Genomic DNA, 26,874 nt, shown 5'->3' with positions numbered 1-26,874 from the left:
GCTGGACAGCTGCTATAAGGTCTCCCCAGAGCCTTCTGTTCTCTGGCTGAACAACCCCAACTCCCTCAGCCTGTCCTCATAGGAGAGGTGTTCCATCCCTCTGATCACCTCCGTGGCCCCCCTCTGGACCTGCTCCAACAGGTCCATGTCTTTCTTATGTGGAGGACCCCAGAACTGGACGCAGTACTGCAGATGGGGTCTCACCAGAGCGGAGTAGAGGGGGAGAATCCCCTCTCTCAACCAGCTGGTCACGCTTCTTTTGATGCAGCCCAGGATACAGTTGGCTTTCTGGGCTGCAAGCACAGCCCAGAAATATCAGAACTTGATGCAGTAATTCAGAAGAGCTTTTACCATATAATGTATACAAAGATGTATGACTATTTTCTCTTGCTTATCTTTTCATTTTTTTTAATAATGAAAAATATCACTGTTTATAATGACACATTTTGTTCCTAGCTACAGCCACATACTGAAAATTCATCATCAGTTAGACACCTACTACATATAGTAACGTTAGAGATGAAGGTGGTAAAAGATTTAAACCGGTTAATGCCAGTGACATTGGCATCAGCAGGTGGTAGCCAGGAGGAATGTGAACCAACTTTTTTTATATTTGTTGTCCCCAAGGAGGAAGTAATCAAATAGTTTCACCAACCTGTACAGAAGTCTTGTTTTTCCAGCCTCTTTCTTTGTGCCCACAGCACCTTCTGTCTCACTTCAGTCTTTCAAGCACTATCCTGGTGTGGACAAGACAATACAGGCTCTCAAACAGCAGAAACAACACATGCAGCAACATGATTTTTTGTGCCCCAGTCCTAGTGGAGTGTAAATTAATCTGAGGGCATCAAACATTTCCGCTTCACTTGCCAATTCTCAAAGCAGGGGGATCTCATTTAACATCAGTACATCCACAGGTGTTTTCTTTTGCAAGGTGTAGTGTGAAAGGTCATTATGATTTCCATTAACTTCAGTGGCTGCTTTTGTTCTTGGTGGCAATTGTCTAGTCTAGGCAGTGTCTATGAGAGCAGATCCCAAGGTCCCAGTTCCTGCCTGCCCCTGACTGACCTGTCAATCAGCCTCTACATCAGCTTCTTTATCTGCCAAATGGGGATCGTGCCTTCCAAATGAGGTCAAAGTAATCTTAGGAGAATACTCCATGAGAAGCGGTAGGATGCACTCTTTGAGGGAAAAAAAAATCGCTGTATTGATGTCAGGCCCTTAAACCTTTTGACCAAATCTTGTAGTTTTTGATATTGTCACATAGAAATATTAATAGAAGCAAAGGCCAGCGGGATTTGGTTGCTCACTCACAGTGGGCTCTTTGATGAAGTCAACACCTAGTTTGCTCTGCTCTGGATGAGTTTTCCAGAGCCCCTATAGCCATGATATTCTCCACCTCAGCAGTATTTTTGCTAGTGGGGTCTGAAGATCCCATGCTGGCCTGGCCAGATGAACGTGAGTCCCTGTGTGCTTTGGGGAGCGTGCTCTGGCACACCTGCAAGGTTCCTGAGTAGGGAAGGTGAATCTAGACCCGAGGTTGGCCATGGATCTCCCCATACTGATGAGTGCAGGCACTGATAATTGGACAGTTCTCTTAATAAGTGTTTAGTAGAAGCCTGCAGGGCTTGGTTCATTTATTCTCATTTCTTAGTCACTGGATAATGTATATTTTTGGAAAGATCTTTGTTTTTCCTGGAGGGTAGGTGGAATCCTTCCTGCGATACTCTGCTTTCTTGCAGCTTAAGTGCTGCAGCCTCACTGCAAACAGTGCAGAACCGGCACTGCAGGAACGAGCAAAAGGGGAAGGCAGCTTGTGCAGGGGAAAATGGTCTTGTTTAAAAGATGCCTGACAATTACGCTCAATTATATTTTAAAACCTTTGTTCAATATATCAGACACATCAGTGCCTCAATCCAAGTGTCGCTTGAAGAGAGGATTGAAGTCTCAGCCTTTTTAATTCATGTAGCATGATCAAGAAAAGCTTACTTTTGATCAAAGCAGGAGCAACCCAACTGCTGATGATCAAAGACCTAAGAGTTAACTGGTGGACTGGGAAACCAAATCTGCCTCTCACTATCGAGCTCAGTAAGCTGTTCAGCTGGAAGTGGGGTTGCAATGGGAGACATGAAAGTTAGAAAAGAAGAAAGTCTCAGTTAGTCAAAAATGGAAAATTACAGAGTGAATAGCATCTCATTTCTGGGCATTCAGTACTGAGTGCCGTAAAAAAAGAGTCCTCTCTGAGCACTTGCAGCTTGTGTGGTGTTCAGATACAGGATTTGATCCTGGAAAAATGTTGTAGATTTGGAAGCTACAATTGACCTGAATGGACATAAAGCAGTGAGTTGTGTGTGGTGCCCAATACCCTGAGAAAATGCAATCCCGCGTGCAACTGTGCTGTTTGTTGTGATTCGGTTGTAGTTGTGTTCCCTATTGTAAAGAATCATGAATTCTTGTGTTGGTTTTCCGGTAAACTTGTGACCTTTGAGGGGTGAAAGTTATTTAGATTTCAGCAGGGGAAGAAAAGGCAATGCAGGGAGAGGACATTCTGGCGATGACATATCAACTCTGTTTTATGGATATAAAACATGACTGTCATTCTTGTAAAGCTGAAACACAGCCCTTTTCTGTAGCAAAAGGAGTAACGTAGTCAGGCGTGTCACTTGTCACTAGTCAAGAGCATAAATCAAAATAAATTGCACTACACCCTTGCTTCTTAGCTGGATATCAGACTGAGGAAGATGATGGGGAGGACGGTTTCCATTTGTGCTAATTAAGGTTTCTGACAGGCAAATGTATCTTCGTTCACAGGGAACTATATGGTTTAGAGTGGGAGTTAATAGGCAGAAGTAGCACTTGGAGCCCAGGGAGTGGGTGAGACTGATGCTTCCTCTGGGAGAGTGCGGGGGGAGCTGGTCTCCAAACACTCCCAGCAGGACCAGACCCTGCTGAGCGGAGGAGCTGGGTTTAAAGGACATCCGCGGGGGTTGAGGGAACCCATATTCTTTGTGCTAGAGCCCGGTGTCGTGCAAAAGCTGTATCCTGGGAAAGTACAGCATGAAACACTTCTGTGGGAAGAGGTCGGCCGGTGCTCCAGGGAGCTGCCTCTGCTAATTTGCCTCGGTGTCTGTTGCAGAAGGGGAATTGCTGTGAAGCAAATAAATAGCATGAACACTCCTGGGAGAAAGAGAAGAAAAAATAATTTTTTTTTGTTTATTGACTAGATACTGTTTCACAAATTCCTTAATGCTGTTGTATTGTCATTAACGCTTGCAACCTAAGTGCTACAGCATCAGTAGCATTAACACTAAGGAGGCTTAGCGTCTGCCTGGGTGCTTCAGATGCGGTTCAGGGCTTGTGAATGACAGCCCAGATGATGATTATTCAGCAGCTCAGGCAGGATGAGTTAGTTTCAATTGAGCTCATCCCATGGCCAGTACCATCTTCTCCCCCAGTCGGTGCAGAAGTGACACCGCTGTCAGTGTCCCCTGCCGTTGCTGTGGGAGGCATGTAGGTGTCCCATCGGCAGCGTGTCATCCAGCCTGTTTCATGGATCCTCCCTCTGCACTTCCACAAGGTGCCAAATGGTGAATTCACTACTCCCAGTGACTCTGCTGGAAAAGCTGGAGCTATTGTGAGAGTTAGTGACTTGCAGGACAGTCCTGTGCTTATTGAAGCTGTAGGCTAATGGAATAACTCTGCTACAAATGCAATGCTGCCTCATGCATTTCCTTTCAGATCCAGAAGTGGTTTATTTTTTACCTAATCCTTTCCTCCTTACCTTTCTGCATCTTTGGTAACACATCCTTTTTCATTTCTATTTTTGGTTTGTGGATTGGGTAAACTGGCAATGATCAAAGGGAATCTCTGGGACTCAGGAAATTTCATCTCTGTTTCATAAAATGGCATCTTTGTCTCCACTGCCACAGGCTGAAGCCAGCTTTCCCCTGCTGCAGCGTTCCCACATGATAGCCTGTGCTGTTTGACATCTGAGCTGCAGTTCTCTAACTTAGCAGCAGAGCCAGAAGTATGCAGGAAAGATAAAAATACATGTTAATCTAGATTTTTGCCATTCTTATCTGTTCTGAGGCACATACAAGGTACTGAAATCCAGTGTTAGGTGAAAGGTGAGGATGAGGCTGATAGCCATTGCTATCCCCCTTACGCCCAAAGAGGTAGGAGTGGTATGTAACGTGCTGAGTGTTGCGTGGGGATGTATACCTGCCTCTAGCTATTGTGTAGAACATGCACATTCAGGGTCCCAGTCTTGTCTGACTCAAAGAACCAAAGAATGGATACCACAAAATACAGTAAAATTCTGTGACCAGCAAGAAGTCCTATGGTGTTGGCTCCACAGAGAGAAATTTCCGTTTAGTTTTGGAGATTTATCGGGAAGACATCCACACAGGGCTTCAGTCTGGTGCAACCAGGTGAGTTCTTAATCCAGTCTCAGTGGGAACTACTTTCAAAATAGACAGGTTGCTCAGCTGCAGCTCAGCAAGCCAAGCACGCAAGACTTGTGCCACTGCAGTGGATTTCAGCTACTTTTTACTAAAAAGGCTGAATGTCCAGGTGAGCGATTGAGTTGGAAGGAGAGCCCAAGCCTTTTGGTGAGACACCAGATGAAGGTTCATGTTACATGAACTATATCTCCCTTCTGGAGGCTGAGGAAGTCTTTTCCCAGATTTGTCACTGATTATGGAGTGCTTTAAATACATAATTTCCTCTATAAAACTCATAAAAATATATTTGTTGCCTTGAAGACTATCTAAACACTTTTCCTAATAGTCACACTTTTTAAAGATTGCTAAGGTATTGTTTTTTTTCTGACAGTAATCATTTTACTTCTTTATTGGGGTTTTATGATGTTCTGCTACCTTCTAGGCATGGATCACAGAAATGATTGGTTTGGGGTTTGGCAAAGCTAAGGTGGTGAAAACCTCAAGGAGAGGTGAAGGAGACATATCCTAAAGCAGCATTTGACAGGATAGAAACGTTCCCAGTTGGTAGCAGATTGCTTTGGGAAGCTCTTGAGCTTTTTCCACTCACATGCTATATTCCCTTTCTCCCTTCTATAGGTTTGTCTCTTCCCTGCTTTATCAGACTGATTTCTGGATGTACTTACAAGGCAAAATTCAGAAGCTTTTTGTTTTTAGATGCTTCTGGCCTTTGGAGGCCCCGTTGAAGATACCTGGAGGTGTTATTTTCTGGACACTCTCCCTTCCTACAGTTCCCCTAGGAGGTGTGAACCCTTAGCACTTCTCCAGAACAGATCAAACTTTGGATCCCCCCAAATTCCGATATTAATTATAAACATGAACTCCTAAGGAAACTAACAAGACTTTCCTACTTAAGGATTATATATTCAGAACTGAACAGACATTCAGGTCCAACATGAATTTTGATGTTATTTTAAAATGACACGAACCCAAAATATTACATTTCCAATGATGGTTTAAATAAAGCTCTTCCAGGAATCTTGTATTTTTCTTTCATATTGAAAATTCAAAAGATAGTTTAGAGTTACAGCCTCATGAATTCTGAGATTTTAAAGGATCCGTCAAAATATCTTGCTCTAGCCTTGGTCATAACACCTTTTCCTCCAGGTCGTCACCTCATATTTCTTCATTATATTAATAACTGCGCTATGGGTATGCACAGTTCTTAAGTATTAGGCTTTAATACAGACTTCTAATGATAAGTCGTGAAACTGATACAGAGTTTAGTTTAAACCCTAAATCTTTTTTGTCATTTCAATACAGTCTCATTGAATTCACTGGACAGCCTGGGCTTTCTCTGGCCCCTAAACATGAGTAGCTACCATTGTGTTTTGTTTCCCCTTCACTCCAGTCTGATGGCTAAGATGGAGGAATTTAATCAAAAAAGTAAATATTTATGTCTTTATTTTAATTAAGAATAACACTGTCATTTGTGCTGTGTCTGAGCATTCAAATCCTTTCATTCTCAAAACCACCCCAAATTTTTTTGAGAAGAAAATCCCAGCTTCCCTTGCCCTCCGAATATACCAAAAGAGTAAATCCCAATGAAAAGCTCAATTGTGTAGGGCACAACAGTCTCCACAGACAAGATGCAACCCCCAGCACTTTGCATTCTACCTGAGAGCAAAATTTAAGGTACTGTTTTTTAAACTCTCAGCACATTCAGACACCCAAAGGATGGGAGCAGTGTTTCTTAAGTGATCATTGCTTTTCATTGCTTCTCCCCTGACTTTCAGCGGCAGCTGCCATGTGCTGACTGCTGGAGAAGGCAGCTGGTCCTTGTTGGTGCCTACAAGATAGATGAACTCTTGTAGGGATGGACAAACTGGCATGGGTGGCTGTTCTACAGTCAGCAACGACATCTGTGTTTTCCTGTGAAGTAATAACCCGCCTATGGGCCAGACAGTGTAGTCTCAAGTTAGGCAGAAATCATAAATGACACCTTTAAGCAAATTTCCGTTGATGTGTAAGACAAGTATTCTAGTCTAAGCCTTATTTATAATCTTTTTTCTTGTTCTTCTTCAGGTATTTTGAGTTTTATGAAGGGCCTTTGGAGTACAACTCTACCAAATGCCTGGAATTACGGCAGGACATCATTGAAGTGAAGGTTTTGTCTATGTAAGTATGAATGAATGCTTGCTAAAAAGGTTACTTTTCAGGAAGGATGAAAATAGTAACTTACAATGACATTGCCAAAAGATGCAAGGCTCAAGAGATCCCATCAATAGGGATCTTATCAGGGATTCCTAGGGTTCCCTAATACATGCAAGTAGTGACATTTGAATTTGATCTGAGGTCCATTTGAAAAAAATGGAGGCTTTTCACATACATTGAAGCATTTTGGTTAGGCCCAGTATCACTGTTTGGAATTAAATACAGTGTTTGTAATATTATTTGTAACATTGTATTCCAGGTAATTGAAGAGTAAGAACAGCCAGACTGACTCATAGCAAGTGTCCATCTAGCTTAAGGCTCTACCATTGACAGTGGCTAGTAGTGAAGGCTAAAAAACGAAGCAAAAAGGTTAACCCTTCCTGGTAACAAATACTGGCACGGGGACTTGCTGAGTGGTAGATGGTGAATAGGCTACAGTAATCAGAGTGGACAATAAACCTCTCTATTAATTTGTTTAGGTCTTTTCTGAGCCCATTTGTACTTTTGACCTCCTCAATCAGCAGTGAGTTAACACTCAGTAAAAAGTAGGAAAATGTGATTCTGAGAAACAATAAAATATCTATACTTTGTCTTTTGTGGTCCTATATGTACATCAGGAAACTAATGAGTTGGATGAGATGTATCCGTGAAGCCATAGCGATGAAATTGGGCAAAAAAGTGAGGTTGCCAATGGAACTCATTGGACAGAGCATAGCAGGGTATTTTTGTGTTGCCCTTTTGCATTTTCAGCATTGCCCTGAATTTAGGTGCTTAGATTATGCCTAATCCCTTACCATATCTAAAACAGTGGTTTAGTAATCTTACTGACAATCCACAAGGCTTATTAAGGTCTGTAAACTGCACTGAGAATTTCAGTTGAAAGTGCAGCTATACAAATGCATAGCCTTAAGCAATCAAGGCTACAGAAAATACAATTTGTTGCTCCAGGTCTGTATGATTTTGAGCATGTCTCCCTCACTGACTTTATGCACAGAAAAATGTAGGTTATGTCCTTGTCTTCTGTATTTGGTGCTGGATAAAGGATACACGAGCAACAACTTTGCACTGCTTGCTGACTCGCAGTGCTTAAAAATAAATAGAAGGGGTGAGAATGTCACACTTCTGCCAATGTTCTGCTGAAGATGGGGAGCTTTGAATTGCTTTTCTGCATACTTATCAGATGGTACAGAGAATTACTCATTCCTCTTCATCTTATCCAATGGCACACAGAAGGTAGTGGACTCCTGCTCAGCCGGATAGTGTTAGCCTTACTTTTACGATAGATGCCATTTGTCATTAAGCTCTTTTACTAGGCTGGGTTCTTCTGATGTGCTTGCTTCTAACGTGCTACGTTTTCTAAGTCAGCCCTTACGGTAGTGGAAGATTTCCAAGTTAATGTGCTCTGGTGGGCTACAAAAAGTACAATATGACCTAATTCCTTCCTGTAACTTCCACAGCCTGGGAAATCCTAAGTTCTACTCACTTTAAATATATAATTATCTTAAAAGTCTTTGCTTTATTCAAACATTCAAAGCCCTCAAGCTGGAAGAGAACTCATTAAGACCTATCAGTCTTGAAGAAATCACAGACTTCAAAATTTCCTAGCCAGATTATGACATTGCTCCCTAGCTCTAGATATTTACAAAGCCTTCATTATCTCTGTTGTCCAAATACAGAAGAATATGTATGAACTCTAAAGTAGAAGTGGTTGGAATTGATGATATCACCAAAAATGTGTCATCCTGTATCAGCCTAGTAGAAATAGGAGTGTCATTTTTTGATATAACTAAAAGTATATTTATTAACAGAGGGGGAGGGAGAGATACTTTTGTAAAGACCTTTTCATGTCCTCTTACCGTCACAGATGCTTATCCCTACATGTGTGCTGTTGCAGTTTATAAAATGGATTTACCAACAGTACTGTTCTGTAGGATCTCACCGATTAAGATAACCTCACCAAAATATAATGGTGGTTGGCCAAATTATCTAAAGTATCCCCATTTCCAATACCCCTTCTGCTGGGCCCTTCTGCTAGCTGCAAATTTCCCCCCCTCAAAGCTGCTGTACTTGTCAGATGCTCATTAGCTTCCCAGCAGACTGTGGACAGACTTTGGTACAGTAGATGCTTCTTGCTCGATATTGCATTTTTCATCCTGAAGAAATGGAGAATGCCTATCAGGGAATAGAAATCAGTCCCACACATCTGAAGAGCTCCACCAGTACCTGTGTATACATGGTTTAGCATTCCTATGTCTGAGCAGAAAAAGAAATAAAAATGATAAATTTTGCACTGGCTAGACTGACTGGTTTGCCCTATCAAAAGCTTACTGCGTGGTACTCTGGCTGCAGCTGGTTTAGGAAATGAAGCCCTTGTAGTAATGTGAATTTTTGTTTTCTTTCTTTTTATCTTTTAGGGTGAAACAAACTGAATTGTTTGACAGATGGAAGAGCCTACAGATGTGCAAATGGGAGATGAATGTCACAGAAGCTAATTTATTCAAGTAAGAATGGTCCACATTAATGAGACTGAGTAAGATTTACATCAGTTTGAGTTTAGCTTCCGTAGAGAGATCAAACCTTCATTTGGATAGCAAGAGTAAGCATTATAACACTGTTACTGCTGGAGTACCGTCCTTTTGAATAAATATGGACTGTTTTCTACTTTTAAAAAGTGAACAGCAAGAGTGAAAGCGCTCTTCTGGCATTTGGAACAGTCTTCCCAGGAAAGGCGGGGAATTTGATATGGGAAAGACTTCCAGGTATGATTCAGGCAGAAGTGAGGATGGAGCCAAGATTTAATGGCTGCACCTAATACATCAACCTAACTCTCTGGTGGTGTAAAATGGTAATATCATTGGTGACACTGCAAATTTGGCCTACAAAATACTGAAACTGGATTTTTTCTGTGGTGTATTAGGTACTGTCAGACCTTGTTTATGACTTCCTTTTTTTTTAATGGCTTCTCAGCTATTGCTCCCTGACTAGCTAGATAATTTTTCTGGTCTGTGGAGACCTCTGCAGATTGTTTCTGTAGTGCTCTGTCTTCCTTCATGTGACTTCCTCTTTGCTGAAGGTCCTCCATGGTCCTTTCGAGATACAGCTTTTGAAATTGGTCTTGTGAAGGCAATAGTAGAATGAAGCCAAAACAATATTTGAATGTTGTATATTGATACATTCAAGGGCCATATTTGAGCAGGTCTAGAGAAAGCATGTTATTTCAGAGTCAGTGAAATATAGACTGGTTAAATCTGTAAGTCACTGGCATGATTCAGAGCTGTTGTTTAGAATATGGCCCTGCAACTTTCTCCCAAATTCTTTTGCATGATTCCAGGAAATAGCTGTCACGAGTTAATGAGAGAATGAGAGAATGTGAGAATGCATGTGCTGAGTTAGTCATTAACATCTTTAAAAATAACTAATTGTTAGTCCCAGGCTCATAGCACTTTTTCCAATGTGAGTTCCACACATAAGTTTTTTAGGGTTTTTTTAGTATATCTTTTTCTGGAAATTACTTGATGGGCGATTTTCAGAGCCATTCAGGATGAGAGCCCACTCTCTTAAAGATTGCTTGGAGTAAGAGAACTAATGATTGTGCCCAGAGTGCAAGGAGCACATTGAAATATGGCGAAGAGCACATTGAAGTATGGAGGCCAGCCCAGTGGTGGAAGCAATGAGAAAAGACTATCTAGAGACCATCAGGAGCACCATAACTCTCTCTCAGGCCACCAACACCAGCACATTAAGCAAAGAACCCCTCTCCATCCTAGACAGTGCATTGAGAGAAGAGATGAAAGACTCTTGTCGCTGACTATACCTGCCTGATTGATATATCACTGCTTAAGAAACTCCCACTGGCACCTAGGTGTAACCTAACCTTTGTTAGCTGGTTCCAGGAACAATAATCATGCTAGTCATGAAAAAAAAGAAGTTCAAAGTCTGTTTCATTTTTGTCTTATGGGACAGAGTCTTCAGTGTGTGAATGTGTGGGGAAACTGTAGTCCCTTAAAAGCAAACCAAAGTCTCTGAGTTTGGAGGTAGACTCGTAGGAGGTTAAAAGGTGGTGGTCCAACAACACTGAGCTGTGGGCTTTCAAACTTCGCCAGTTCTGGACCATCAGGTGAGATGGGGACAATCCAGCAAAAGTTAAATGACAGCTACTTAAGCAGCAGGGAGGGAGGAAGCACAAAAATCACACTAGCTTTTGTGTCTGGAGACACAGGAAAACAATTTCCTTGACAGTCTTCCTCCTTCAGATGTCAGACATTTACATTAAGGAACGTACCTCTGGAAAACCAGTGGGACATTAGTTTAAAGAACAACAGCTCTTTCAATTTCTTAATGCAGAACTAATGAAGAGTTTTTACATATCTCAAATATCACAATTCAATCCCACTACCTGCTTGTAATTATTTAATGATTTTGTTATTAGAAATTATTCATTGACTTATTCAGTCTCAATTGCTGCCTTGATCTGATCATCATATTGTGTCATTCTGCATGAGTCAAGTATATAATAGTAATTGGACATCACTGAAGTGTTTGCATAATTCTGTCTTTGCTTTCTGGTGCTTGTAATAAAGCCCATGAAGAAGATTGGCTTATTCTTCCAACTCATAATGAGGCCACATACCCCAGAGGCAAGGTATTTAATCTAGGTTATTTGAGAGCCATTTGACTTTGTCTTCATGTTTGTGCATTTGCCATGACATGTATTTTTCATTAAAGGTATAAGATTCATTGACTGAGAAACAAACCGGCTCTGGAGTGAGAGTAAGATGAATTAAGGGCTTTCAGTTCCACCAGTAAAAGGAGAAAAGCATTCAGGGAAAGATGGGAGCTAAGAAATGGGTCCCTATTTGGAAAGCTGTTTTTCCTATTTAAATTTCATATGAAACATATGGTAAGGGGGTCAGAACTGAAAGATTTTTCTCTCATGCTGTGAATCCCACTTTTGACATTTCAAAACTGTTCTTGTTTGCTTTGGAATACCTGCCATTTTGTCCCAGGGACAAAGAAAATTTTGGCCATTTGTCTGAGATTTTGGAGTTGTAGCCGTGACCAGTCTGCCTGGCACCCATCTCTAGGGGCCACATCATCTTCCTGATGCACATATGCAAGGTCAAAGGCAAAACTAAGACCTTTAAAAGTTTTTTTTTTGTAATCAAGGTGTTCTGTTCTCCACAGTAGTCTGGTAAGTGGGGTTATGTCTTTAGGTATTGCTGTGTTTAAGTCCCTGCCCTGCCAAGCTTCCACATCCCCAGATGAATCCCCTGCATTTCCTGCCCAATAATGAGTAAATAATTTACAAAAAGTGGAAGAAGACCTCTAAAACAGAGAGGGACTAATTCATCAGGATGGTTTCCCCAGGATATTGGGGGCAAAAGCTCAGCTTTGGGGTCTGAAGCAGGGCAGAAATTGCACATGTATTTCCTGCACCTTAGAAGAGACAGGTACAGGTATCTCATTTCTTCTGGTTTTTTTTTTTTTGTTTGTTTTTTTAACCATAAGTTCCTCAGTCAAGCAAAATTTCACTGAATCTGAAATTTTCTAAAAGAAAATCCAGTAAACCACCATTTTACCCCTCCTACAGCTAAAAAGTTTATTTTTGTTGAAAAATGCCTTGTTAGGAGTAATAGTAATTGCAAATCCTAAAGCATGCTATCAGCTCCTTGATCTTATTTCTCTCTTTTTCAATTTACAGGTCTACTTTGTCGAGGTGTTGCAATGCCCCTGCCTTTCTGTTCACCACCCAGAAAAATACTCCCCTGGGAACTAAACTGAAATATGAAGTGGATACTAGTGGAATCTTCCATATCAACCAAGAAATCTTCAAAATGTTTCCAAAGGTGCCTCATGCCTCTGCCCATTGCAGAATCAACTTCACTCTACTTGGTTCATTAGATACTATCCCATAGCCAACCATTTAGCAGTTGGCTGTTTGACATTTCTACAAACTTCATCACTTATACTTTGAAAATGTTTATTTTTGATATGATATTTTAGCTGATTATCCTATTTTCTAGTGGTCATCTGCTCTAGTATGCAATATATATATTTTTTTTTTCCTGCAGGATATTACTGACCTAGTAGCAAAGTGGCTAATGAAATAACTTAAGAAAGCTGAATAAAAGAGGCATTGACTGATCAGAACTTTTAAAGAGTACAATACTCACATACAATAAATCCAATATTTGGGGTAGGTCTGTTTTTTTAGGGGCATGATTATTTTATAATTCATATTCACAATGACTACTTTCATACTTATTTCTGTTTGCAGCTTATCTGTGAACAGGCTGCACAATTTTAAAATATATTCATCACAATGATTATTTAAAACCTTTTCAAAACCAAATAATCCTTGACCTGAGGGTCATTCAAAGTTATAACCAGGGGGCAATTCCCATTGCAGATAGTGACTGATGTGCAGAAATGGGCTTATGTGACTACTGATTTGTCATGGAGCACACCTCATGAATTTAAAATGGCATATTTGGAGGGAATAACTGAAATCTATCCCTTTCAGAAAGTCAGAAAAATATTCGAGTGAAGTACATAGATTTGTGTCCTTAATGTTGTCCTTAAGGGTCTAACCACTTTTAATCCAATTGCTTTCTGAGCACTGCTAAGAGGTAGGGTAGTGCTGTTATCTAAATGTGCACATGGGGAACTGGGGCAGAGCAGGTGAAGGGCTCAGATCCAGGAAAGCACTTTGGCGTCTGGAGACGTGCAAAGAATGGGTACATCTAAGTCCAGGAGTATTATCCTCAAAACCCCGCAAGATTGCGCAGAAGAATGCATGAAAGACTAGACATCTACGCTTTTGCTAGGAGTGTCCTATAGCTGCTGATGTATTTATCCAGGTATGCCTTAAGGATGCTTTGCAGGCTCTATCCCATGCCAAAATGCCTTTGGGATTCACCGGGCAGCATCTATGTGGCCAAAGCCACCCTCTGCCTAGGAGCAGGGCTGCAGCATGGCACATGTAGGAGATAAAGGGCTGAAAGCACAGGAGCAAGACTGTAAGGACAAAGACTGTAAGGGCCTTGTGCTGAGTGCGGAGATCTGGCTTCTGATCTCCCTTTCAGGGCTGCCAAGGCATTTTGTGTTAAGAAATCGCTGGATAAAGCACAGACAAATCTATAACTCTATATCGCTTCTCTGTTAGACAGCTGCTGTTTTTCTCAGACAGGTGTAATTGCATGCCCTTTTACCTCATGGCTTATGAATGCTATGGAAAGATCCTGGGAATAATCACCTAGAAATGTCATGCCACTATTGCATCTCTCTGTAGTTTGTGGTATGAAATTATTGATAAAATATGTATGTACCAAAACGAGCACTCTCATGCTTATATAAGCACTTCTCTACATATTCATAAGGTGTAGCGCGGCACAGTTCTGCGTCACAACCCTCTCACCCTAACGGCCCAGTTCTGTTCTTGGAGATGTGATTTTCACTCTCTCTGGCTTCAGCAGCAGCTGCACGTCTGCATATGAAGGCAGAATTTTGCCTGAAGATTACAGAAAGATGCGTCCTACACAAGTCCAAAAGGGTGCCTGACCAAAGGCTCTAGGTGCTGCTGGTAGTACAAGTGTTAATTAATAATCATTAATACTATTAGTACAATTAATTGTAGCAAGCACTAAAATTTGGGTTAGGTTCTGATAAATATCTGTAATGTGCTGTCTGACTTAGAGAAACTTCTTGGGTTTTACTAGCTGCTCTGGAACTATGTGTGCAGACTCCTCAAAAACAGGACATCAGAGCCTGAGGAACGAGCAGTTTGCAGGCAGCTCAGAAGGCAATGCCTGGGGTACGCTAATTTTATGGTTCATGCCCTCATGTGGAAATCAGAAAGGAAAGCAAGTTTCTAAAATGACTTCTTCCGTTATTAAGTCTGGACAAAACCAGGTTATTGCTTTTTTTCTCTCTGAGTTAGTTGCCCATACTATCTCTAATTGCACAGAAAACAATCCCATCCATTTATGTACACCATGGGAATATTGCGGGCCGGAACCAGTGTCAACTTCCTATGATTAGTGCATCTGCAGCAAGATGCAGCTGCACATAAAAAAGGAAAAAGTGAAAAAGAGACTTGTTGCCTCCATGTTTCGGGGTATTTAACTGTTTCCTTGCTGTGATGTTGCAGGATATGCCGTACCACCGCTCCCAGTTTAAGAAATGTGCAGTGGTTGGGAACGGAGGAATTCTGAAGAACAGCAGATGTGGCCGGGAGATTGACAGTGCAGACTTCGTGTTTCGGTAATCACCACAGCACCATTTTTCTTTTTTCCAATTTTAATGACAAATAAAAGATTTCAAAGCTATTCTCTGTCATGTAGAAACATGGGATTTGCGAAACTGGCCATATCAAGCCTGCTTCTTGCACAAAAAGCAATGTTTCAAAAAAACCACCTGACTTATTGACAAAGTTTATTGTCCTCTTTCAGGACATTCCCTGTCACTCAGGTTGCAGATTTATCTTTCCATGGACATTAACCCATAAGCAGTGTCCTATGAATGTGGCCATGATTTTCTGGGGCAGTTCTGAACCAGAGGTACAACCTCTATGCCGTAACAAGCAGCTTGGCCAGATGTTAATAGCTCCACGCTGTGCAGCTCACGTGCCTCAGAGGTGTGTTTCTGAAGAGGTACAGAGCTTAAGTGCTGGATAATGGGAGTTACAGTAATCAGTACTGTAGACTCCAGGGTGTGGAGAGACGCCTGAATAACTTCGAAGCTTGAGTATCTTCATATTGTGCTCCCCACCATATGTGGAGTTATCCAGGTTTTGCATAGACGGGGACGGCCCACGACTTGTGTCTCTGGATAACGGAGTTTAGCAGCACTTTTATCATCCTTACTATATATGGGAAAGATTTTTTTATTATTCATATGCATGACTAATCCCTCTCTAAATCCTGTTAAGCTCTTTGCCTGGGTCACGGCATATGACAGCTAGCTCACAGATTCATGACCTGTTCTGTAGAACAGAAAAATCTTTTTACTTCTGTTGGCCTATTTTCTGATCTTGGATACGCTGCTGTCAAGTTAGAGTAACTGTGCATAAATCAATGAATTTCTCTGATTTCATACCAGGAAAAATTAGGTCAGATTTTTGCTCATTGCATTCTTAATTTAATTTGGCATCAAATGAGAAATAAAATTTTGCAGGTCCTACCTTCACTATTAATTGTTTTCAGACCCTTGTGTCTGCCTCTTGTTCCCACTTTATAGCAAACTATTGTCTTAGTTTTAATCTGTGAAACAGTCCAGGCTTCCCATAATTTGCTTCTTAAAAGCCTGGTGTACCCCATAGACGTTAAATAATTATCGTAGATTCCCTTCTATCATGTTGGATCACAGCTGTTAGTATGGTTGAAAGGAGCAGTATATGTTAGACATGGAGATGACAAGCTGTGGAGTGGAGGTGGAAATATGGGCAGCAAATGTCATCATTTATGTATAAGAACTTTCAGTGGAGGTCCCTTTTTACCACTGTTACTCTTCCTTGAACTGTACCAAAACTGATTAAAAAGAGCAGATCAGATCACCACAGAATGTAGAAATTGGGTTGCTTTTGGTACCAGTAATTAATTAAATAGAGGCTTAAGTAGAACTGAAATATGAATAAATACATCAGTACTTGTGCAGAAGAAACCCCTGGTTCACCATTTCCAAAATATGTGGGGCCAGCGTTATGCACAAAGACATGCTAGTGTTTAAGAGCTTAAGGTCTGCTGACATCAATGTTAAAGTAAAGCTTGTGTTTAAGGTCAGGTCTGAACACATCCACTTTCCAGTCTAACACCAGTTCACCAAACTGTCAGGAATCACCATCTTGGTCACCAGCGAAATAATTCTTTGAAATATTTAAAAAACTGCCTATGGAGCACTTTTAACATTCAGTGATACCTTCAGGACACCTGGCAAAATCTTTTATTGTCAGGAAGCCTGTGGCCAACAGGATACAACCAAGGTTTTCTATGAAATAAATTCCAATAGCAATTAATTATAGTACAATAGAATATACAAAATACACACACAAGAATTGCATTTGCTAGTTGTTATTGTCTATCTCCATCTACTGGCCAGAGTAGAGATCTGTGATGAAACATTGGGTGCGTTTAGAGATGGGACTACTCTTCGCAGGAAGGAATTTTTGGAGTCTTATGGCAAAAGTACAGTTTATGCAGATTATATCACTTTTATAAGGAACTATCACTTTCAACAAATCCAGTCTTTCTTACTCCTGGTGGGCAGTTGCTGTTCAAAAATATTGAAGCTGAGTATTTGAAAACCTTTTTCAAATATAATCTAATGAGCACAGTGCCCAGTGCTAGGTGGAACTGAGGATACTAGAGGACTTCAGAAGGATGTTGCATGACCTAGCAGAGAAAAGTTCTGGAAATAACATTGCCTATGAGAAGGATGAGATGGCTAAAAAAAAATTCTCTGACCTGATAAAGAGGGACTCTCTGGAAGGTAGATTTGAACCTCCTAAGTCTGAAAAGGACTTTGAAGGATTTTTGTGCATTCTTCTGCTCCCCCACTTGCCCTGTCCCTGTAACTGAGAAATTATGCTGACAGCTGAACTGTAGTATTGTGAAAACACTGAGTATCACTTACCCTAAATACCTTCACAGTTTTCTCCTATTCTACCTTGATCTTCAGAAATATGGGGATGTTTGGGAATTAGGCACAGCAGGATTTTTGAGATGTGGGAATCTTAACAGTGATGGCTTTTATTGAGGCTTGTAGATCACTTCAAAAAGTTTTCAAAATGTCAGTAAGTATCTAATGCTAGCTTAAACTGATTGTAAAAGGCCACTTATGTTGCCTCTGATAACACATGCCAAAGCTTTTTTTTTAGCTGGGTTTCCTATGGAAGTGAAGCTTGTGTGATAGCTTGTGTGTGTTTCAGTAACTTCAGCATCTCTTGAGGGGTGCTCTAAATTTTGTGAGATGATGAATCTAGGTCAAGGTGAGTGGAGGCTGAGCAAAGTCAAGGTTTGCAAATCTTCACAGGTTTGTTCCTAATAGCTTTGACACCCTCTGGTGAATCTGTAGAGTCAGAATTGCTGCACTTACACTATGCTGGGAGATACTTATAAAGGGAAACGGAAAAGAAGCAGATAGTTTTGGATTAATTAGGACTGGATTGATTTGTCTCTTGTGGAACATTTCCCGTAAATTCTCTCGGGTATAAAACAAAGCATGTTAAAGGCAACGTTATAGATACAGTTTATCTATTAATTATTGAATACTGCTTAGCTGTTCCTGAGGAAGTCTTTGATTTTATAGGCTGATTGTCCTTGGGGCTTCATCCTATTTCTTGTCCTAAACTGCCGAAGTAGATAGCTGAACTGCCATTAAGGAAGAAAAATGAGTGAGCATTGGCTACATCTGCAAAAAGGGGTCATCTCTGAGACTCAGGGAAGAAGAGAGGTCTCCATACAGCCTCTAAGAACCTGTTACTTTAATGCACAGTTTGGGCATCAATATGTTTTGATGTAATTTTAAATTCTCAATCTGTTTCTAGATTTGTTCCTTGGAAGAAATGCTTACATCAATTCTACTTTCTAGTCCTGAAAAAGTGCAAGGCATTTTTTAACATTCTTACTGATTTCTTTCCTTTATAGATGCAATTTGCCTCCTATATCTGAGAAATACTTCATGGACGTTGGGGTAAAGACGGATGTCGTGACTGTGAATCCCAGTATAATTACTGAGAGGTAATTTCTAGTTTTTGTATTTTCATCTCTATTGCTTTTCCAAATCTACCTTTCACTTAATTCTAACAGTTACAGAGAATTTTTTTCCCGGTATTACTTTAAACTGACACTATGAATCATACATTTCATTCTGAATTGAAATTATTCAGTATATGGAATTAGTAACAACTTATAGAAACTTGTTAAATACTTAGACCTGCACATTGGTGATAGAAAGTGGAAAGCTGATGAGCTAAAATTATAACAGCAGAGCCATCCTTTCCCTGGAAGTCTTGTGCTGTGCTTGCAAGCCGCAGGCAAATGTCTCAGAAACATTCAGGGTGGAAGCAACTGGATCCTACCCTAAATGCTTAAATAACGTAACACATATTGGCATATGTTTTTTTTAAAATGCAGTTAAACTTTGTAGCCATGATTGACTGGGTGATTTTAATTTTAAGTTTGTTAATACCTTAATGCCACCTTGCTGATAGGTTTGGGACCATGGGGCTAATTACTGCTTTCCTTTCTTGCTGGGGGAATGTGTTTCTTTTCTGAAGCAACATAAAATAATTTGTTTGCATTTTGGATTTATTTTAAATGTTACAGTTAGACGTTTGCTTTGCTTTGGTATTTGCCAGTTTTTTATACAGTTCTGCACCTCATAGTGCACTATACAGCTGTCCACACCTTGGAAAAATGGCATACTTCTCATAATAAAATGAGAAGTGAGACATGGTCAGAAATGTCTACAAAGTTTGTCCACTGTTTAATGAATGTATTGCCAAAAGAAAGGAGAATATGTATTTTTTTTATCCCCTGCATTTTTGCCCTACATTTCATACTGATGCTTTAGCTACAAATCTAACTATATTCCCCTTGTTAACTGAAACAGCATTTCAATTATCTCTGTATCAGAAACGTTTCAGTAAAAGCCCATTGGAAGTTTCTTGTCTGCTGGGTCCAGACTGAGTCTGCGCTCGTCTGACCATCACTCACATCCTTTTCCCTTTAGATTTCATAGGCTGGAAAAATGGAGAAAACCCTTCTACGACGTGCTCCAGGTCTACGAGAACGCTTCTGTGCTGCTGCCAGCTTTCTACAACACTCGCAACACAGACGTCTCAATCCGGGTCAAATATGTCCTGGATGATTTTGAATCTCAGCAAGCTGTTTATTACTTTCATCCCCAGTATCTCATCAACGTCTCACGCTACTGGCTCGGCCAAGGGGTGCGGGCCAAGCGGATTAGCACTGGACTGATCCTGGTGACTGCTGCCCTGGAGCTCTGTGAAGAGGTCCACCTTTTTGGCTTTTGGGCCTTCCCCATGAACCCCTCAGGGATTTTTATAACTCACCACTACTATGACAATGTGAAACCTCGCCCTGGTTTTCATGCTATGCCCTCAGAAATCTTCAACTTCCTCCACATGCACAGCAAGGGGATCCTGCGGGTTCATACAGGGACCTGTAGCTGCTGTTGACAGGGATACTTCTTCCTCTGACACAAAAGTGTAACAGGAACTTGATGCCTGTGTATGGTGTAGGAGGTTTTATTACACCCTGAGATTATGCAATAATTGTTTGATATAAATTTCCTCAAGGCATTGCATCCCATAGGATCTAGGATACCAGCATCTTTCCTGCTAGCAGAGTTGGGTCCATAACAGTGTAGGAGAAGCAAAACTCCTCTGTCCCAGGGTGTACATTGCCCTGGAAAGCAAGTCAGATAAGAAGCACATTTCCAATAGGTTTAGGGATAAACAGAGCACATTAATATGGTTATCATTTCACTATGAAGAAAAGCACCAAACTTTTGAGGAGAATCAGTGATGGAGAATTTTAGCACAGACTGTATGACTTTACATAGGTTTCTGAATCAAGTACCTTGGGTCATTGCCAGATTTTATTGAAAGCACTGTTCTCTGGTATTCGGGTTTTTGAAAATACTCTTTAGCATTATAGTTTTAAGGGGAAGTATGTAACTTGAGGTCTTTGTTCTGTAATGTCATGAAGTATTGGTGAAAAATAGCAGATAGATGCGATAGGAATAAACAAGATCACTATGAATTTTTTCAGCTGAGGTAGAAAAGAATGTTAAACTCCAATTCACAGCAACAGGTAACTGTGGATCATGGTGTGCAATTGTTTTAGAGTTTCTCTCTTCTTCTCATTCTTGTGTCTTATATTTCTGGTCTTCTCTGCTGATCATGTTTTCTTTCTCATTGTCTGTAATGCTTTCCTTCTAGCTAACGCATGTGTGTATTTCCTCCTGCAGTGACCATCTCAGCTTCAGATTGGAGTTCTTGTTGAAGAAACATGCTCCTTCACACTTGTGTAAGCTTTTCTCAGGCTGAATAGCAAGAAGATTGTGTAGTTATATTTTCTGAGTTGATTTTTTTGGTTCAAATATCACAGCATAAGATAAAAAAAAGCATCTCCTCTTTGATTTTTATTAAAGACTTTGTAAGAGTATCTAAATGTTGATTCATTGTTGTGCAGGTCGAGTTAAATACTTTCAGGTATCTGTGATAAGTACTGGCAGAAAATGATTTTAAAATACAGTGAAGATACTTTGTGGCTTGGATTATGATGCTTATTTTAAAATTATGCATCTCAAGATGTCAGATGTCTTAACGTGACATTTTTATATGTTGAGAATGTTACTAGGATAGTAAAAGGGCTGCTGGATTCTTTAAAAAGTTACCCATGTAACTCTGTCAGTTATGCCAAGCTTAATTTTTTCACCTGATACAGTCAAATTGGCAAAATCCTGATGCAGAAAAGATGCCACATATTGCTGGAGTTTATTTTGGCTGCTGAACCGTGGTGTAGTAGGCTGCTGGTATATGCCTTTTCATACTGGTATGATACACAGGAGGGTGAGGTTTGCTGTTTCAGCTGTGCTGGCATAGTTAAATGAACAGAGTTTCCTCGTATAAGTTCTTAGTCTGAAGCACTTGGGCTGTTGTCCAGTGCCTTGTCTTGTCTTACTTAGATTACAAGACCTCTGATCAAGGATTTGGAGTTTAAAGTGCTAGTTCTATATGAGGGATAATTTTTTGAGGGGAGGGAGAGGGTTTAAATCTGAATCTGGACTTGGATTTTGATTTTGTAATGCATGAATGCACAAAGCTTCTTTTAAAAGCCTCTGTGCTATGCTGAGAGCTGTGAAAGTTGCTCATGCTACAGATGAAATGATCGAAAAGGAAGTGAAGCACGATGGTCACCATTTCAAAAGTCCCTACTGACCAGCAGTGACCTGGATGGTATGTGAGAGTGTATTTCCTTAACTTTACACTAGTCTCCAGAGGTCTGATTACTTTAAAAGCAACCCATATCCTTGATAAAGGTGTCAGAGCTCACTTGGGAAATACCAGCCAGGGGTAGGTGAAGGACCTGTGCTTAAACTTTATATATTTGTGTTGTTGTGCTTTTGGTCTTAGAGTTATACCGTGTGTTAGTGAGCACCACTTCGTGTTGGCTAGCTGTGAAATATGCAGCACACTAAGAATGAACATGTAGATGAAATGGTTTCCTTGATTTAATATGCAAAAGAGATCTTTGTCTTTGCTGTGTTTTGTAAAATTATGTGCAAAGGGCTTTGATAATGAAGTGCTGTAATGAAAGTGCTATTTAGAGAGCAATGTGACCCTGTGGGTTGGCCATCTTGCTGTGCATTAAGCTTTATGATAACAGGAATGGCGCTGAAGCCAGTACCTAGAGCCCTTGCTCCTTATTCTGCCTGAGTATGGGGCTAGTAGTGACTTCAGTATTGCTTTGCTGCTGCTGCTTTGCTAAGGTTACCTTCTTTAGTAGGGGATTTTTCTTTACTATGGTGATTGAAGTGAACAAAAGCAACCGAAAGGAGTCTGCTATGTTGCAAAAGATACTTCCAAAAAGATGGGAAAGCACTTGAGAAGCATCCATATGTTGGAAAGAAACGGTGCAAATCCCTCTTTTTAATTGCAAAAATCCTTTTGGACTTTTTGGACAGACAAAAGGATAAGCAAAACTGTAACTACAGTTAACCTGTAATTACAGGGTTACAGATGTTTCCTTTCCTTTGTTTGCTTCATATAAATGAGCAATGTAGATTCACCTAGGCTATACTGTAATAAGTGCAGTTTTACTGTGATTAGATTTTGATTGGTTATAAATCTATAGCTACTCTATTTTTTTAATGATTTGAAAATGTGTGTGCAGGATACTCGCACGTATGCACCAAAGGCCCAATCTTGCCACATTTATCTGAAAAGAGCTCCCATTCAAGTGGATGGGTATTTTATTTGTGTAGGGACTGCAGAAACAGGCCCAGACATGTCTGTGAAGGTGTACATAGGTGTATAGTTAGATATAAGGAATGATTTGCAAGCCAGAAAGATACTTAAAGATATATATATAAAATAGTCCTCAAGCTGAAATGCATGTTGCAATGTGTTTACTTTCTGATTCATTTTTCAGATGTTGCTCAAAAAATGATTGAAAAACTATGGCACTTTTCAGAAATGCCATATGCAGAAGCTTTCAGGTATTTTTTGGCCTCCTTACCTTGCACTGGGTGCTGGAAAATCAGATTCCTGCTGCTGTACCGCAGCACCTGTGGGGCCGAGTGGAAGTGGTGTGGTGGCAGCTTGCAGGAGCAGGGCCTGAGGATGGACCCTACCTGCTGCTCTGTTCTCCATGGGTGGCAAATAAATACCGCCCGGGAGATTTTAGCTAGGCGGAGGTCACTACCTGTGCCATGTCACTGTGGGGTGCGTGAGCCAGCAGCGACCAGCCTGAGCTTCTGCCCATCCTGCTTAAATTCATGAAAAGAAGGGCTGCTGCAGAAAGAAGGACCCTCCTTGTTTTCTGCCATGATTCTTTTGTGTATTGAGCATAAGAAAATACTCTTCTGATATCAAGAATTTGTCTGAGTTTGAGGCTATTTTGTTTTCCCTTCTCCCATTGCGGTCAAAGCCCCAAATGTCCAATCTTAACCTTCTTTGAACAATGGGATACCTGAGTGATAAGAAGTGACCGTCAGGAAGCCAGGTGTGTTTGCTCCACACTTTTATGGCAAGTAAAGGACATGCATAGCATGTCATGCTTTCCCACAGAAAAGGTTGCAGGCCCCAGAGAAATCCCCCGATACAAAAATCTGATCTGTCCAAGAAGAAATGCTGTCAGCTGTCTGGTACCACATCCTGAGCTCAAGATGTAATCCCAGCTCTGTTGGTGAGGATATGAAATCTGAGACAGGGAGAGAGAAAATTACAATATTATGGTTTAATCCCCAACTCCTTATATTATTTAGGAGAATCTCTTAAGAAGTTCCTGAGATCTGCATACACTGGTAATGCAAATTCAGTCAGAAAAACTCCGTTTTTCTGCTCCTCCGTTATTTTCAGGTCAACAGAGGAGGCTTATGAATCTGTCAGTGCTTTCATCAAAGGGAAGGAAGTATTTAGTCAAAATAGTTTAGCTGCTTGCTTTTGATTTATGAAATCCAGCTTTGCTGTTGGACAGAATGGATTAAATGGTGATAGGGCCATTATAATATTTTAGCATATTTTCTGTGATTGCAATGGAGTTGTCAAAGCCAGCTCATGAATTGCAAAGGGAGAGCCATGCCGTGGCAGCTCCTCCTGCTGCGATCTCGAGGAGGAGGGGCACCATGGTGTGTGGGTCCGGGGCCGCCTGGAAAAGCGATGTAAAGGGAATATAGGAGATTGCAACCACAACTCTGGTCCAGAGCCTCTAGCGCTGTGGGGTAACACGGCAGAGATGATAGATGAAGCTTCAGAGCTTGCAACGGGCAGGAGTAGCTCCCCTGGTCCCCGACAAAAACTGCCCTCATGCAGGCTTGACTGATGATAAATTAAAGGCGATGTTCACTCTGGCTGGTTAGATGTAGTAGACAGAAGGAAAAGATATAGTAGATGGAAGGAAATCAACTCTAAGAATAGTCCGCTCTGTGGGGGTTCGGTGAATCAGGAGGAATGTTGCTTAGACCTTGAAGGTGAAAACACCGGTGGTGACGCAGTTCCGTGGGTGGACTGCCCGTGCTCCGCTTTCCATGGCAGGAAGGAGCAATCTCTGGAGCAATCTCTGGTTTGCTTGTGAGGGAAACCGAGCCAGATAAAACACTGAGACATGGAACAAGAGGGAATCTATCTTTTTTAATCTTCTGAGGCCTGGTGGCTTGCCAGCAAAGCTCTGATTGTAGAGAGCAGAAGCTTGGGTAGTGAAAATGGAGAGCTCTGAAATGGTCTTTTCCCCGTCTTGCTTGCATCCAAGCGTGCAGAGAACCTTGGAGCTTTTACAAGTATATGAAGAAGGAAACAGCAAAATCCGGCAATTCCTAAGGGCCAAATTCCCTGGGAAATTCTGGAGTGAGCTGAGCTTTTAGGAATAAAAGAGTCAGTATTTATGCTTAGGGCCTTTTCCAAAATCCAGTGAAGTCTGTGGAAAGTTCGGTGTACTTCAGGGCAAGCCTCCCGAAACAAGCCCTGATCATGGGCAGGAAGAGCAGCCTCTTGTTTCTTACTCACTTGTTTTCAGATACATTTTTTAATGTACTGTAGATATGGTGCAGTAGCAATACTGTGTTTTTAATGGTGTGCATAAAGAACAAACTTATCTGGAAGCAGAAATGTTGTGACTGTCACTCTCCCTTCCAGCTTTTGGCACTTTTCATCCTTTCAAAATCATCTATGCAAAGCATTTCATTGTGGTAGTGTAAATCACCATATGAAATCACAAATGAATCCTCTGTACCTGACTGTATGTATGCGAACTACATGCCTTGAGAAAAGAGTTTTTTCTGCTTGCTTTAAAATACCAGCATGGAATTAATCAGTGATATGAATGTGTTTAAGGCAGGATTCAGCCCATTCCCTTTGAAGCCAGCACAACATTGGCTTTTGGCTTCAACAGAAAAAAACATCAGGTCAAATGCTTCTAAGCCAATAACCTGCATCTCCCCCAAAACCCTCCCAGACTATTACCATTTTATGTCTTATTATGATCCTGTCTAATGTGGGTGAGGCTGCTGGGCATCCCTGTGTTGTCTGCATGGTATTCAAAATCAACAAGCAATTGTACTTAAGTGCTTTTAAAAAGAAACTTAAGGGAAACCCAAATGTACGCTAGGCATTAGAGCGAGGGAGCCTGAGTCCCAGGCCATGAGCACCCCCAATGCTCCCCGAAGCCCTGAGCATCTGAGAAACATCAGAAAGGAGGGACTGGGCCATAGTGGGAAACTTAAAGAAAGACAAATCTGCCTCAGCACTTCAAGGATTGAAAGCTGTAAATATGTTACCGACATGTCTGACTTTCCCTTTAGAAGCCATAAATGTTCTCGGTGTTTGATCTTTGGGTAAGCTGATGTATGTTTTTAACTGTACTAATCACTGTAAAATGTGTTAGCATGTAAAATGGTGACAAATTAAGCCAGCAAAATCAGATACTGTGTTGGCTAGCTCTCGAAATGTCTGTTCTGCCTGAAACTGTCTGATGGACCAAGACACTGAAGTATCTCCAGTGCTCCATTCGGCTTATGAAGACTCTGGTTATTACCTGCTTTAGCAGCGGGAAGCAAGCAGAACTGAATTAATCCCTTTTTGTTAACCTCGTGTTGACCAAGTGATACACACTTCTGTGTGACACTAGAGCCTGTCCCCTTAGAGACGAGGAAAACTGCCTGTACCTGCTCTATCTGGGACAGGACGTGGTGATTTTTGCTTCATTTCTGGGTCCTCCTTATTGTCAATCATGAGGTCCCAGATCAAACCTCTGCGTTCAGCCCATGTAAATCATATTGAACAGCTGCTGCCTGTTGAATATGTCTCCTGTTTTCACCTGGTGGGAAACAAATGCTTAGTTTGGAAATAGCGGAGCAAAACTGTGTGTCTTCACGCTAGGGGAGCTTGGGCTATTACAAAAATAAAGCTTGTTTCATGTTTGTTATTTCTGTAAGGCGGTGACGGTGGGGGTGGAGAAACAAAAGGATAGTCATGGTAGTTTCATGCTGATGTTAATCCCTTGTGTCCATTGAGTCACCTTTCTTTTTTCAACCTTCCACCCTGTAATTTTTGCTTATTGTTTCTGTAGCTGTATTATGGTTGTAATAGAAAGCCTATCAATTGATGTAAGCCATAACTAAAACAGTAATCAGGGTATATTTTTGGTCTGTGTCACTGTGTTTGAAAGATGATTTAATTCTATTGAATAAACCACTTTAACAGTTTTATGGGAAAGGCAATCTTTGAGCTGCCTTTTGTGCCTTCAAACTCATTTTGTATTTTCTGCTGTTCTGTGTCTCTGAACAGAGAGAGTTGCAAGCTCAGCTGACAGAAATTGGTTCGTACAACTAGAGCACACCACTGTAGAATTATATGATGATATAACATCATATATATATATATACAGATATAAAAAAGTATATGTAGGGCTATACAACAATATAAATTGAGAGTTTGGTATTTTGATCACTGGACTTTCAATATTACATTCTGGATTGTAGC

The 26,874-nt window shown here is 40.9% G+C and overlaps 1 protein-coding gene across 4 annotated transcripts in view; it reads left to right on the top strand.

The window, feature by feature from the left end:
• Nucleotides 1-26,607, top strand: part of ST8SIA5 (ST8 alpha-N-acetyl-neuraminide alpha-2,8-sialyltransferase 5) — an 82,128-nt gene extending 55,521 nt beyond the window's left edge. For 3 of the 4 annotated variants that reach the window (XM_030005424.2, XM_030005425.2, XM_030005426.2), the window contains 6 exons: nt 6,522-6,614; nt 9,065-9,151; nt 12,352-12,496; nt 14,800-14,912; nt 18,293-18,385; nt 19,380-26,607. In XM_030005424.2, coding sequence (XP_029861284.1) covers nt 6,522-6,614; nt 9,065-9,151; nt 12,352-12,496; nt 14,800-14,912; nt 18,293-18,385; nt 19,380-19,848 — 1,000 coding nt within the window. In that variant the 3' untranslated portion in view covers nt 19,849-26,607. The remainder of the gene's footprint in view (nt 1-6,521; nt 6,615-9,064; nt 9,152-12,351; nt 12,497-14,799; nt 14,913-18,292; nt 18,386-19,379) is intronic. The other variant, XR_003922070.2, reaches the window with a different exon arrangement.
• The last annotated feature ends 267 nt before the right edge of the window (nt 26,608-26,874 follow it).

This window comes from Aquila chrysaetos, chromosome Z, assembly GCF_900496995.4.
Source record: "Aquila chrysaetos chrysaetos chromosome Z, bAquChr1.4, whole genome shotgun sequence".
Taxonomy (NCBI): Eukaryota; Metazoa; Chordata; class Aves; order Accipitriformes; family Accipitridae; genus Aquila; species Aquila chrysaetos.
This window is presented reverse-complemented; position numbering and strand designations above follow the sequence as displayed.